Genomic DNA, 16,832 nt, shown 5'->3' on the forward strand with positions numbered 1-16,832 from the left:
GATGCGTAGATTTATAGTCGAGGAAATTGATCACGGTATCTATATCGTATTCGTATATAATGCGGGCTATTCATAATGTCTATCAATTTTATTATTATTATTATTGACGAACCTTATAATAATATTATACATACACAATATTAACGGGAAATACTATAATATTGTTATTATATTTATTTTGTTTTGTGTAGGAGAGTCTAAAATATATGCACTATATATAGTTAATAAATAACTTACATTTAATTATTGAATATATATATATTTTTAAGGAGGGATTATTAGGTAATTTTAGGAGTTTTAATGGAGTTTTTTTTTGACACTACAGTCTTAAACACGATTACTTTAAGTCGTAATGAATTTTTTTAGAGTGTTTATAACTTTATTGATTTTAGCTCTTAAATGGTACGTATTTTATAGTGACAATAATAAAAATGTTAATCTACTTTACATACTGGATACATTTACGCTTAATTGTTCAAAGTGTTTTTTAATTTATGTATGAATCGTATGGCGGTTATCATAAACCTGTTTTCTCTAGTAATAGCCACTCAAAGTTCACTAACATTGCACAATCAAACAGTGACTCTTATTCGTCAACAACGATTAGATGAAAACACATTAGACCTCACGATGCTTTGAATAAAAAAAACGAATAACACGATCAAGATATAGATATATTGTTAGATTTTGTGTTTAATGGACTAAACAATCGAAACGTTTATGAAACTAAAACTTGAAATGCGTTTAATTGTGTACAATGTTGATAAAAGAAAACGTATTAACCAACGATATTTTTTGGGAAATTATTTTAATTTAGAATATTCAAACAGTAGAGAAACAGTAATTGCATTTTTTTTTTTAAAATATTTACATTTGTTATATACCTAGATTATGTATGAAAAATAAAAGACTTAAAACGCCTCAATAGCGCAATTACTGCGGTAGGTATGTATATATGTATCTGCCTATTTACGGTATATAATCGGTACGTTTGTATTAGATAATCTTAAAACATGAGAAAAATGAATTATAAATGAATATTTTAGCGTGTTTCGTGGGTAGGTCGAATGACGTAAGACGAGCAGATGTTGTAGTTTGAAACAGAAATTCGGGACCATAATTTTATTACTGAATACGGTGCCTATTACGATAGCCTCGTCATAGATCTGCATATGCGTGCCGTAGTGAAGGTATGCATATAATATCATCGTGTAATCGATAGACCATATATATATATATCGAAACTAGAGGAAACGCGTATCACACTCACCGATCGGCGTCGTATCCGGTGGCTGTCGCTGTGCTGATGATGCTGTTGTAACCGTGGTCGCTGTACGACACGGACGACCGGTCACTGCCGGCGCCGTCGTCGGCGGTCCCACGGCCCGACGAACCGCACGACGACGGCGTCTCGGCGACGCGGCACAGCGATGAGGGTTGGAGCAGTCGGTGGTCGGCGGACAGGTCGAACGCGACGGGCAGCGAACACGGGCCCGCGGCGTCTGTGTCGGCGTGGCCGTCGTACCGGCCGTGGCCGGTGGACGCGCCGTCGTCCGACCGCAGCAGCGGCGACGGCACGTAAAACGTGGACGTGTCCGAGGCCATGCTATTCGGACGCGCGTTGCCGAACAGCTGCAGCTGCGGCCGCCGCTTGTTGCCGATGTTCAGCATGTTCAGACGAGCGCGCAACATGTCTTGCACCGTGGCCGCGGCCGTCGGCGGCGACAACGACGCGGTCGAGTCGTCCGACGACGACGGCGACGGCGGCAACAGCGGGCCGTCCACCGCGGCGACCGATTTGCCCTTGCCAGTGCCCGCGTTGAACGACGAACACCGACGTCGGATCTTTCGCCACCTTTGTCCCATGTTCTTGTTCCACAAGCCGACGTCCGCTGAAACACCGCAAAATACACAGTTAGTGTTATACGAGGTGATACATTGTTAAGTGTCTTCGGCTTACACTCGTCATTTCGAAAAGTTTTAACGAGGGTTTTTGAAAAAAATATTTTATCTTATCTTATTTGTTAAGCTTTTACTATTTTGAATAATACCGTACAGTGCCGTAGCCAGGATTTTTTTTCTTGATGGGGGGGGAGCTTACTTTTCTATGGCCAATTATGACAACGAATTAAGTTTGCATTGTATTTCTGACAATACAATTCATATAATTATACATTTATCAAATCGAGATCAAGTAATTGCGATAAGAGCGGCGTAGCTTTATCTCCACAAACGGTAATTAAATAAAGTACTTCGATACACAAAAATCGAAATTCGACGAGTGTGGGTAATTAGTTATAACTTTTATGAGTATTTAAAGTTTCTATTACATTTTGCGACATTATGCCACTATTTTATATTTATCTATAAACATCAAATAATTTTATTAGCCGGAGTTCAAATATTATTGATATTTGATTTTTTTTATGGTTTCGACTTTCAATGCGTTGAAGGATCAGGTATGCATTTGTTTCATACGACTATGTCTGTATGCAGTATATTAATAAACAACATTTTATTTCGTTCTTTTTTTTTTTTTATCTATAATGGCCTTTTTTACTTTTAAAATGCTATTTTAGAAATTTTTATTCGTTGAAGTTTACTTATAATCAATTAACTTCTCATTAGAAATGCGTTGATTTAATATAGATATACTATATCGAATGTATTAATTATAAATGTATGAATATTAAATTGCCAAATAGCACCACCTAATTGTACCTTCCCCATCTCTGTCATTCTAATATTATTATTTTTATATAGCTTCCATAATAATTAATTAATATTCTAACTTGTATAGATTTTAATTGTATTTTTAATAAAACATAAATATATATATAATTGGTTAATTATAACTAACTTATACAGTAAAAAATGTTGGTATATTTTTTAAATTCATGTAATCACGTTGTCAACCGTTCAACAGAATCTAACAATTTATAAAAACCTTAGACCTATAGTATACAGGGGGGATTCATTATATCTATACTCTCATTATTTCGAAAATATTATATTTACATAACTTTATGTCATTGTTAAGCAAAATTATTTACACATTTTATCGTTATGATTGTTTAAGTTTTTATTTTATTTTAAATACAAACATTTAATTTAATATTCAGAAACAGAATATTTTTTGAAATTCTTCGAATAGTGGACTAACAATTTGCGTGCTGTCTCTACGCCACTTTATATCACTTATATCAACACTTTAAATGGTAATGTTATGACTGAGTAACTACTTTTACAAAATTTGAATTTTATATAATAGTCATTTTATTATGATTATAAATATGAAATTAAAAACGTTATTTGTCGTTTCAAAAAGTTGAAACTTTCCGAAATAATGAGTGCGGACAATTAAATAGATCACCTAGTGTGGCTTGTGATGTACCTATACTCGTATGTACACATATATAATCTATTATATAATATTATTATTGGTCGATCTGAAACTCGGCAATAATACTTGGCACCTATTTAGACATATAATATATATTATGAGGTATACCGTTGCGATGGATATATAATTACTGTACGAGTAAATTATAGGTGCCTATATAGACGAAATTACCAGTGAATAATCGCTATTTTAAATTTATTACACGTAGTGTGAAACTGTGAAGTAGAATTTATCTTAAAAGCATTCGAAGCACGAAAAATATATTATATCACGTTATGACTTATAACTGTACGTCTGTATAGTTAATATGCTTATAAACATACGTTATTTTTTAAGTTTATTGTTTAAAATTTAATTCGTATATGTGATGATTAGATCAAAAAAAAAGTCTAATAAAATTATATACCTTACACCTATCCTTATACGATAAGCCAAAAGTGACTTGTACAATTGTACTACATATTTACAACATATATTAATTATTATGTTACAACAAGTATAATGTTATAAAATAATACTCTAAAATACTTATTGAACAATAACTATAAAATGCGAGAACGACGTACACAGGATGTTGTGGTTTCATATGCGTTTATATTTTATTAATTTGTTCATGGCAGCCTCTACTTTGGTTAGATGTCCCACGATTTCTTCGCGTCTACGTGGACCCGAGGAAAATCGGCATTTGTGTCGTCGTCATTGTTTTCGTAACTCGAGCGTGTGCGTATCGTACTAGAAATTATGGTTTAAACTTAAATTTACGGTCTAAAGAAAATAAAAACGATATGCGTCTCTAGGTCTGTAGTGTTAATTGTTATTAACATGTCTTCTTATTACTCAAGCACGCAATGCACATAATGAATCGTTCGATGTGGTTCTTGTATTTGTCGGAAAGTCATTTTCATAACACAACATTAAACATTCCGTTTTAACAAAAATATAATATACATAAGCGTGTAAAGTACCTATCAAAGTGTATAGTTTAATCGATTTAATCAATTTAATAATTGTATTTTAATAAATTAAATTTGAAGTAATGAAAAAAAAACAGTTACGGCCGTTTTTTATTAACCACAAAAAATTATATAGGACATAGGTTATTAAGTATTATTTATCAATAAATTATAACATTCAACGTTGCAATAATATTTAAGTTATTCTCGTATTTGAATGTATAATGGTTTGTAACGTATTAAGTAGTAGTGAATATGCTTTATTATGTAATATGCTTTTTGTGTTAAGTATAGTGTTATGAATTTTAAATGATAATTTATTGTTGAATTTTAAAACGTAAACCTCTATGGGTCATTTTACAGCTCAAAGAAAAATTTAAAACACGATATGGACATAAATAAAATAACTTAACGATTGAAAAAATTATTTTTAAGTATAATTAATTATATTTAATTAATTTTTTGTTTCGTGGTATCATTGCTGCATGTGAAGGTTTTAATTATATATATTTTAAATTGTTATAAATTATCAAGCAATTTAGGCAATTACGATAAAAAAAAATCAATTATAATATAAAGATATAGGACTTTATGTTTGTTGATGATTTTTAAAATTATGATTAGAAAAGATCAAAATGGCAAATGAATATATAAATTATTTTCATAATGTGATATAAATTATATATACATTTATTTAAATAACAGATTTATTGAAGTTTATTTAACACCGATATTTTGATTTGTATATCCTAAAAAAGTATAAAACTTGATAATTTATTGCATATTGTATCATACACATTAATTATTTATATTACACTGCTAAACGTGACAAGTAATGTCAGTGTATATTTATGTATTACTTAGTGTTGTAGACTGTAGTTGATGAATTCATAAATTAATATTAAAATAATATAAATCAGAGTATTTTAAGAATAATAATAGGTATTAAGAATATTAATAATGTAACAATTTTCGCTCATTTTCCGTTGACGGTCGTTAAGTATAATTGAGAACGACCGCAACCAGAACTTATGATAATTAATATAATACATAATTATATAAACTATAATCGTGAAGGAAACACATGTCCCTAATATTATGTTCTGTCTTTTAACTATACGATAGATTAGAGCCATTTATTATAAGCTAACTGATAATTTCTTTATGTACTTAAATGTAACGTGTACAACACATAATAGCTGATTTCCAAACAAGAGCAATCATTGATTATGACATTATGTTATCATGTTTATATATATTTTTTTTTAAATAAAAATAATTTTAGTAAAGGCGTTGGCCCTTAGTACATAGAAAATCACACACACACACACACACACACACATATACACATATATATATACATTATGTAATATAATGGATATACGTTATTAATTATTATTTATTATAATATACTGAACACTGATTAGTGATTGTGTTAGTATTTGATATATTTTTTCTTGTCAATTTATCATGTCGTCATACGTTATATAAACATTTTCTAAAATATGATGTGATGCGCGAATTCAAAATAAAATAGTTAGTAATATACGTATATAAGTATCGATGAATGGTGTCAACTAATCATTTGTAAGGGCGTAAGGTAGATATAGTTTTGCTATAGATTGAAGAGTAAAACTAAATCTTATAACCACAAGAATGATTTAAAGTCGGGTTTGTGGTACCTATACGATGAAATATTAGTTAAATACTTCAAGCAATTCAATACTTAGTGTAATTGTGTAAAGTTATCGCATGGGTATCCGATTATAGGTAGGTATGTGTGACGTTACGCCCAAGTACCCAACACGACGACGATCGTCAAATAATTCTCGTGTGAAATCCTTCGTGAACTATTTAATAATTTAATATAATATGATACTGCGTGTAAACTTATTTTGAAATTGAGATTGATTATTTATAATAAATATCTTTCTTTGCCGAGACGTTTTATTTCTTGATTCTTTTTAAGGAACATATTCTACGAACACATGTGACAATCATGACCGACCACCGGATTGTTCGTTAATAATATACATTTTGTAACGGGTGACAACATATGCCCGTATGAGGCACCGCGCAGCACCGACATCATTCCGTATGATAATTATTATTATTTATTATACACATATAGCAGATAAAGATGAACAAGGTACAGAGATGTTTTTTAAATGCTTTGAGATCTATTATCCTAATATATTAATATTAAATACAACATTTTTCATTTTTACGCTGAAACATATTATTATTATTATTATTACATTTATTTATTAAAACGCATGACTATATATTTTTTTAAGCAAAACATTAAGCATATCTATATTGACCTCGAAACGCATATTTAGAAACCTAATACCATTTATGTAAGCCAAATGTGTTGAATTACTTTACTTTTTATTTATAAATAATAATGAGTTGATTGTTTATACATTTTGAAAATTATTCAACACTACAAGTTTATGAATTTTCTTTAATTAGTTAAAATTTTCTGCGAAAAATTACCATAAACTAATTGCAATATTTTGGCTTTATTTATATTAATCAAATGTATATTGTGCACAACATTATTAATAAGCAGTTAGTTTTAATTCATTTGAAATAACTATAAATAATCAAATAAGTATAATTGCACTTAAAAACTAGATTTTGTTCTTCAATTCAAACATAATTTGGAATTTTTGGTTAGCAATATTGAACTTGTTCATAAAAAGGTCCATCATAATGAGATGGTCCGATGATTTTCAACTTCATGAAGTAGTACACACAACAAACACACGATACGTTGACGTGCTAGTTAGTGGTTTATTCATAAAGCGCAGTGCAGGATGCGGATATTTATATGTTGTATGATGGAAAACGAACCACACACAATTACGTGTAGATAGAAAAAAACTTTTCAATTTGTAATATTTACAATTTTTTATGAATATCATTAATGTCAGATTGTGTACACGGTCGTCGGTCATACAGTCATCGAATTTTTATTCGATTGCCTTTCAATTAAACTTAAAGTAATATCAATCAGTTTTGTACTTACTACTTTTGTATGATGTAGGTAAATATAGGATACTTCTGCAGTTTTAATCGAACTTACAATGACTAATATGATCAATTAATTAATTAATTGTATTGTAATAGGTACATATAACATTATTATAAACTAATTTAATATTATTTATCGTCGTATAAACAGTTAATAATAAACAAATTGTTGTACCTAGCCAGTTATGTTTATAGGTAGGTACAAGTAATATAGTATGATTTATACATTTATAATAATAATAATAATATTTAATAATGTATTTTTTATTGTTGAAGAATTTTACCTACGGCTTGAGTATGTCATTTACATCTAAGTGAAGTTATATCTGAAAAGTTATTCTTAGAAATTGTTATTCTACAAGTTACAATGTCGAAATAAAAGATAAGAATTTAAGAAAGTGCCCTTAAACTTAGACAGTTAGACATTGTTTGATTTTAAAAGATTCACCTTGATTTCAAGATTCTAATAATTTATTAAAATATATATTTTCATATTAATGCTGTTTTATTTTATTGTACTTTAAATGTCATTCTTCTATATGAATTGTGTTATATATATTATTTTAAATTAAGATTTATAGTAAATATACAAATTTCAAATGTTTTTAATAATATATTTTCAACTCCATTATTATAACGGAATAATAATCTATAATTTCTTACTTGGTTTCTATTTAACTCTTTGTTTAGTTTCTCAGCTCAGCTTTTATATTAATATAGTTTAGTTCATCAGAATTCCAGAATTTCTAAGTTTAATTTATTTATCCTGTCATTGCGTTTTAATCATTATCCATGACTAGAATTAATAAAAAAAAACTTATTAAGATATTTTAAAATTTAAATATTTTTGATAGATATTTTATTTATTCATGTATAATTTAGTAGTGAATTTAGTAGTATTTTTATTAAGCTACAATATCGTGTATACAATTTTTTTTAAACATATCTATACCGTTTATTTTCACAAGGGTTTTAAAATGAAACGTAAAATTGTATAGGTACCTTGTCAAAATTACATTAATAATATATTTTCGAAGAAATGTAAATACCTACAATAACAGATGTCACCTGTCAAAATATTTTACAAAAAAATTGCTTTATTAGTTTTGAGCTTTTGAAAATTATTTTGTAGGTAGTCGTCGTAGAGTTCTGTGAGCATATTTGAATATTTTTTATGAGATTCGTACATGGAAATGTTTAAGATGAATTTTGCTACTGTGGCATGTATACCAATTGGAAAACATTATTGAAAACAATATTGATGTGTGTCGTAACACAGACGTGTACCACGTTGTTAGCAACAATAAGTTTTTTAATTATTGTGTATTTATACTGCAATACCTATACATATAGTATATATAATATATAACATGATATATTATGTAATAATTTTCAATCGACTATCTGCAGCTCTTATAAACCCTAAAGATTTGCCTTATATCCGAGTAAATTCAGAGTACGCGTTTATCGTCTCACATAATACTATAATGCGAAACGCGAACAAGGGGCCCGAGAGTCAGATGAGGGCAAAGCTCTAGCAAATGTCAAGGGTTAATACCGCGGAGAGGCGATCGAATCGCATCGCCGAGGTATTTCCCGTCATTATACACGTGCCGGCGCCCGGCCGTATAAAACGCACACGGTCGATTGATCACGTCAAGACGGAGACACGGACGACGACACCACTACGAGACAAATATCCGGTGACGGCGCGCAATGGTCCGGAAAGCCATTCGAGCGGACAACGGGGTAGTTTGATAATAATAATAATATATAGTAACGTCGACCGTGGGCGCTCCGCCGATATTCGATTTATGTACACACGCACATAAGATCACTCGCGAAATTACGGCGTACGGCCAGAGAGGGTTTTCGCTCGCCTCCATAGGTGGAACCCAAGACCGGCCCGGTAAAGAAAGACGCGTGTAAAAGAAACATAATATTATATTATTAGGTATAATATATAATGCCCGCGCGTCGTTTACCGAGATATGATACGATGAGTATCACCGTCGCCGTCTGCGGAAGCGGGAAACAGTAGCGCGTTTTCGTTCGCTGCCAATAACGTTATTGGTTATCTCGAAAAAATGTCTGTAATAAATATTTACGCCGAATATCGTGTCGTTTTGTTTAGATAGGTAGGTGTAAAAAAACGTCGATTGTACCGCGCGACGACAATCATCACATCGAGTCTTCTACAATATATAATGTGTATACGTATAATATTATTGTACAAGTCATCTTGTGTACTATACCCATACGGTCTACGTTATAGATGTCGGTGTGTATATATATATATATAATACATACATGTTTACTTCGACGGTCACTAAGACGCGTAATGTACTTGTCGTGTGCTTCGTATAAAACCCGTCAAAGCGATAAACGCGCATTACTATTATGTTGTACGTTGCGTTCGACTTAACCTCATATCTACCCGCGCTGCAGTAAATGTTCGACACCGTCGTCATATATATATATATATATATACACACACACACACACACACACGATATGTAAGCATATAACTATTAAACTATATGTGTATATATAATATAAGCTCTGCGATGGTGACTGCGAGCGGACGACGGTTCTATATGTACGAGGATTCGGGCTGCGTAATAAATATATGTGTGTGTGTGTGTGTAAGTGTGTGTAGTGCACTCGGAGGGGGCGAAAAACGTTTTAAGCTTACCCGACCCGTCAAATAATGCGTATATAATAGACTTGAGTGGTTTGACGCCGAAAATATTACACGCCAACCTACCCACGTACATGTATTATATATTTATATTTTATATAAACACATAATATATGTAGTGTATATAATATATAAACTATATATAGGTATTAACCATACGATAATTCCGTCTTGCAGGAATACCACGTGCGTTCAGTAATTATACGTCGTCGTTTATCGACAAAAATGGTCGCAACGTGTTCATAATGTCGTCGTCGTGTACATAAAATACCCAATCAAATAATAAAAATACGTTCGATTAGAAAAAAAAAGATAATTAAGAAAATGATAAAAATAAAATAAATATAGTATACCTATACTCTTTCCTCCTCTGTGTACCGATGATACTTTGCTTTCCCGTGGGTAAGTTTTTAATTTTCAATTTTTATTCCACCCGAGCGAATATATATAATATATAGGTACATAATAATATAAAATGATAAAACGACACAATAATTATGTAGATACACTCGTTAAAGATCGGCCTCAATATCAACCCCCACGCGGCAACACGCACTCACACTACCGTTTAACCGCATTAAAATCCTATTATTAATAATACCGTATCGCTTCGTACGCGATTTTTAGGCGTTACTATATCATGAACTATTCGCGTACACTATACTTTATTATTTCACGTAAGAGTACTACTTTATGTACTGCAGACGTATCGTTATTGCACACACACACACACACATACATCCGTACAAACAACTACCGTTCGAATTCCTGCGGTGTACTCGTTTCACTTTTAGGAGAGCGCATATAGTGTATTAGAATACACGTATACATGATATATAATATTATATATATACACACACGGTTTACCTACATTACTTCCTAATGATGTTATTATAATGTTCCTATTAGGTACGCCGCAAAGGTGTTTCCGGTAACAGAAAGAATAACAAATCCAACAAGTATCATCTGGTTTTTGTTTTTCGAATCACATACTAAGATAATATACACACGCGCGTAATGCATATGGCAGTATAATACGTACATCACACCGATTGATAACGTAATTATGAAACATTCCAATTTTATCGTGAGTTGTAAAGAAACATTTTATCTTATGATAATCTATATATAACTATTATACATACAAATGAGGAAACAAGAAGATACTTGTTCAATTTAAAGCTTCCAAGTATTCAATACATTATTTATTCTGTTTTTGTGTATTCATTAAAAAGAATATATTTAAAAAAATACAACTTATAAACAATAAGTTGTTTTATTATTATTTAAATTTAACAGTATAATGACGTCTAATATTATTATTGTGTTCTTGTATTTATATAATAGGAAAAAAAAATTTAAGGATTAGGTATAAGTCTTATTAACTTTTCGAATTACATGAATTAATTAATATAAACCTAATTTACCATTATATACTTTGTTGGTCTGTGACATGGACGAAGACTTATCAATCATTATTTCATTTTTTTACTGCAGCCGTGAGTATACCAGAAATGATCGATTGGTGCACCTATTGAATCTAGTCAAGACAATATTATTATAATCCTATCTGGATAAAGAAAAACAACACCGTTCAAGTGTGTGTAGGATAAAAGACAATGCACATTATACGAGAATATCGAGAAAAAAGAGAATCGTATGACTAAATATATATTATATATACTTAAATAAAACCGGCTATCCGAAAATGCTATGCGTGAGAACTTGGTGCTCGAGAATAGGGTGTTTATTTCGTACGGTGTATTATACACACATGTCTTATAGGTATTAGGTATATTATAAATAATAATGATAATCATTACCATCGCAGTCGTCATGCCAAGTATGCGTAAAAAATTGTATTTTTTCAATGGCTAATTGTTTAATTTGTGTTTATGTCAACAACTGTTGTGCTGTCTGTCTATTATTATACAAGTGAGTGTGAGTATATTATGTGTGTTTGTGTGTGAATAGTATAATATTTCAGTTAGATTTTAGATTTTCCGAGCTATTTAAATTTTTGGAGTGGGGGAAAAAAATGAGTATTTTCGGTCTTTTGAAAATTAAAAATATTAAACAATACACAGGTAGATTACGGGCCGCGTAACTGCGGGAGCCGGGTAGGCGAGGGGGACTATCGTCGTAGACGACGAACACTGCAACCGCCACCGGACGAGACTACCAGAGCCGCCGCCGCCGCCGCCAACATATGGTCCGTCTCCCTCATAATACTCCTACATACGCAAACACACACACACATACACATATATATGAGGGTGGGCGCGTATAGTTTCGATGGGGATATGCGGTGTCGTTGCTGGATGGAATGTCGTTTACACACGTCACGCAGGGGACGTTAAACCTGTTCGGTTAATAATAATTATTGAATCGTGTATTATCATTTGTCCCTGTAGGCTGCAGTGGTGATGCGATGAACAGGTGCGCGTATACGTTATTATTATTATATTTGCTTCTAATAAATTATATTATAATATACAAACTTAATCCGTAAGAGTACAATAGGTGTATATATTTTATAATGTATAACATATAACATGTATATATCGTCCAGTTTATGTTTAATTTTGTGTTTTCGATGCGTTTAACCGTTATTTGTGGGGGAATAAAAAGACACAGTCATAGTAAAAAAGTGAATGCGGAAAAAATAAATATCTGTTTTCATAGTGCTCGGCATGGATGTTTTTTATACGATGAACACAGTGTATGGACAAAACAAAAACCGTTTTATTTAAAATAGCAAATAATAGAATATATAGATATAAGTATACAATTAAATGACAAACGTGTGTAACCCGAGGGCGTGTCAACGTCTTTAAGGGATGTTCTATTTCCGTTTTGTCGAACAATAATATAATATCATCATCGTGTTCTTCCCTTCTTAGTTTCTTACGATATCGCGTTACGCGACCGTTTAATGTACATTATTAGAATACAATATACTTGGTACGTTCTCACGAAAAAAATGCAATGGTTATCTGGAACACAAGACCAACAAACAGAGCAGAAAGCCCGCGATAGTCCGTTACCATATATTATATTATTAATTATTATGTGTATAAAAGCAGTTTACAGTGTTTCATTGGGATTTTCTAAATATTGAATAAGCGTTACTGAGCTTTTGAGCTTACTTTTCCCGTCACTAAAAATTAATACGACTTTCCGGTATATACATGATGGCTATAACAAATATATTACGTACAAATGGATCACGATCGGTCCACAAAATCTATTCTGAAACTCACCCCATATAAGAGGATTTCAGAGTTCATTAATAAAGTTAACAATATTATCTATATAATATATGTATCATATTTAAAGACGATTTATAAAATTTATTATCGACAGTGCAGGCTTTACACGCTTTATGACGGCTCGTGTTAAAAAACCACAATTTCCGCTTGCGACCGCAGGTATTTCATTGGCTTATCCTAATAATTGAGAATTTTTAGTTGAAACACACAGGGTCTATCTTAATAAACACAGCTGCACGTATGTTGATGTACACGAATGAAAACGTTGAGCATCACTGGATGAATGCACGCACACACCGGAAGTTAAAGGGGACACAATGTATTGTTTCTGTTTTGACGCACTCATCCTGCAATTATGTTTTTTTTTTTACTTCGTACTGCAGTGTATTATCAGCACCACATAACAAACGACTTTGGGTTATCTTTATTACCAGGGCACAGTACATTGTCCAATTCGCCGAAACGTGTCCTTTTACGGTGCTTCACGGGTCTTAATCACTTTGCTCATGAAATACATTAAGATTTCGAAATGAGGTCATATTATAAAATTGCGGAAAAACAGTGAACGTTCATCAAGGTTCTGTGTTTTTGAAAATTCTTTTGATCGTGTATATATATATAATATATAATATATACCTGCGAGTACATATATATTAGAAATTCATGTCTGATCTCAGGTAAATGAACTACACAGGGACTCCGGATATATAGACGATAATTTCACAAGATATAATTTGTATGTACAATATTTCTTATGGTAAATTTATTTAACGTATAATGTTTTATACTTAATCACTATTTTAAGTATGTATACAAATTTAGCTATTGAACTCAAATAGCAAATAGGATATTAAAAAAATCACTAAGTTATTTATTTCTTACTAATTAAATATTTTTATAAATAATAACATTAATAACATGTTAAGTATATGTGATTTACTCAAATTATTTAATTTAGTTTAAATACATTTTTAATTGAATAAGAAAGTGATTATTAATCGTATGTGTATTATTTAAAACAATTATTTTAGTAAAAAAACATGAATTTAAATTATAGTTTAGTTTGATTAGCGTTATTTGTTACACTTATAAATAAATACTTTTTATTAAAAATGGAAATAATTATATGATAATATATTATAAAATGTAACTGTAGCATTTAATATTTTGTTTGTTACATGAAACAATTTTTAAAAACAAATATTTTTTTTTAGTTGTATGTTATTTATACTATCTATATAAAAATTGAAATACATATTGATATTAATTTAATTAAGCACGTATTTAAAAAATTGTACCAATACTTTTTTTAAATGTGTATTAATAAAATGTTGTTGAAAATAAAAGTTATTGGTTGCCTTATTACTTGATGGACGTCTTTTATGCATACAACGAAGGATACATATTATATATATATATATACATAATATATTGAAACATACATTGCGCATGGTCGGCCAAATGGAACGAAAAGATTGTTATTGGTCGGCCAACATAAGGAAATTGTGTAATTATCCGGTAATTATTATTGTTTTATGCTAGTCTATTACAGGGCATCCTAAAAACATAAAATGGATAATTTAAAACTGAGATAAATTACTATATAAGGACAAAGAAGTTGAACGCACTATACTTCAGAACACACAGTAAGTAAGTACTTATAATCCTATAATTCAAAACAGCAGCTGCTGACTACGTAATTTCTATAGTACTACTAAATATTTTTTTTTATTAAGAAAATAAAAATCGTACGCAAAAAATAAATTATTCAGTACGGTTAAGTCAGATATGGTGAGTATGAATAAAAATAATGTTATGTTTAATATTATGTTCATACATATTTGATGTTATACATCTAAGTCAATACATAAAAAAGGAAAATTTAGCATTTAACTGTGTTATTGATTTAACATTTTTAATATTAAATTATTTAGTTCTAAATTGAATTGTTATTTAAATATTTAAAATTATAACTTACCAAAGTCACAAGCCATGCATAACATAATCGTCTGATTTGTTTAAAACATAATTTAAAACAATATGAATATTTTATAACGAATTTTAAATACGAAAACAACGTGGAGGTAAACACATAATACACCGGCAACGTGCGTCTGCAGTAGACATAATAATACTCGACTGTTCGCTAAAGACTGACACGGATAAGAATAAAAAACCATTAAAATGGGATGGGTTAAAATGGGAGTGTTGCCTGTGTGGTTGACTGGTTTGGTCGTCTATTATATGCGCAACCCACTCTGGTGGTTTTATTTTCAATTTTTCTTATATCTTCAACATTATTATTGTTTTCATTTAAATACAGACCAAATTATACACATGCATTATAATAACATATAAATGTAATGTATGTAATTTTTAATAGCCTATGACATAATATATTCATATAATATAATTAAGCAATTTATTTAATTTTAAAATAAAATAAATTATAGTATATAATAATTATAAGCATTTTCAGTTGTATTATCATTTATATCAATATCGATTAAATGTATATATATTATAGATATTTATATATATAAATTTAAAATCTAAATACAACAAGGTTATTATCTATTTATTTTATTTTAAGAAAATGTAATAGGTACTATGAATTTATTATATATTAAAAGTTATATATTATATAATATATAAATAAGAAATATAAAAGCCGCAAAGGTATTATTTTATTTTTATTCTGCTAATATTTTCGAAAAATTCAAATGTTAAAAATATTATAATTTTCAGAAAAAAAATTGTTCATCTTAATTATCTATTATTGAAATTAACCTTATTTATAAGTATATATTAGTGGGTATATAATATATAATATTATAATGTAGATATTGTAGGTTCTAACAACTAGAAACCTATATATATTTATAATTTTTAATCTAATATTTAAAATAAATTTGGTGCAAATATTTCCTGAAATTGTTAATTATGCAACGTATAAAAACAATAATAGAAACAGCGCTGGCGCTAAATATATTTATAAGTAGTTGCTAAATTTTACTATTAATAATAAATATAAATAATAAAATATGCAGATTAGAAAAAAAAATAAAATCATTTCATTTTTATATTTTAGATTCACAAAAAAAAAAACACACTGGCTCTCAGCTATAATAAATATTAATTTAAATATGATTTTTTTAAATTAAGATCATCGCATATATAATAAATATATGTATAACAATAAAAAAATGTCCATACATAATATACATACAGAATGGTCCAATTAACAGCAAATATTCGTTATTTTAGTATAGTATACTTAATTAATTGTCCATTTTAATTTGTAAATAAATAATTATTGTACTATAAATCTACCTAATAATTAGAAAAATTACATTTTTACAACTATTATATCGCTGTATTAATTCTTTTAATTTTCACTTGTAAAATAAAACGAACAAACGAGTATCATAATTTATAGTAAGTAATGTGAGATTAAATTTAAA

The 16,832-nt window shown here is 29.7% G+C and overlaps 1 protein-coding gene across 3 annotated transcripts in view; it reads right to left on the reverse strand.

Annotated features, from left to right (window-relative positions):
• The window catches only part of LOC113549815 (formin-like protein 8), a 41,466-nt gene that overhangs the window by 15,675 nt on the left and 8,959 nt on the right, over positions 1-16,832 (reverse strand). The window contains exons 1-3 of one of the 3 annotated variants that reach the window (XM_026951287.1): positions 15,347-15,513; positions 1,554-1,892; positions 1,271-1,523 (exon numbers count right to left, since the gene is read on the reverse strand). In XM_026951287.1, coding sequence (XP_026807088.1) covers positions 1,271-1,523; positions 1,554-1,892; positions 15,347-15,371 — 617 coding nt within the window. In that variant the 5' untranslated portion in view covers positions 15,372-15,513. Of the gene's footprint in view, positions 1-1,270; positions 1,893-15,346; positions 15,514-16,832 lie in introns of those variants that run through there. The other 2 variants (XM_026951286.1, XM_026951285.1) reach the window with 2 other exon arrangements.

The sequence above is a fragment of the Rhopalosiphum maidis genome, chromosome 1 (genome assembly GCF_003676215.2).
Source record: "Rhopalosiphum maidis isolate BTI-1 chromosome 1, ASM367621v3, whole genome shotgun sequence".
NCBI classification, from domain to species: domain Eukaryota; kingdom Metazoa; phylum Arthropoda; class Insecta; order Hemiptera; family Aphididae; genus Rhopalosiphum; species Rhopalosiphum maidis.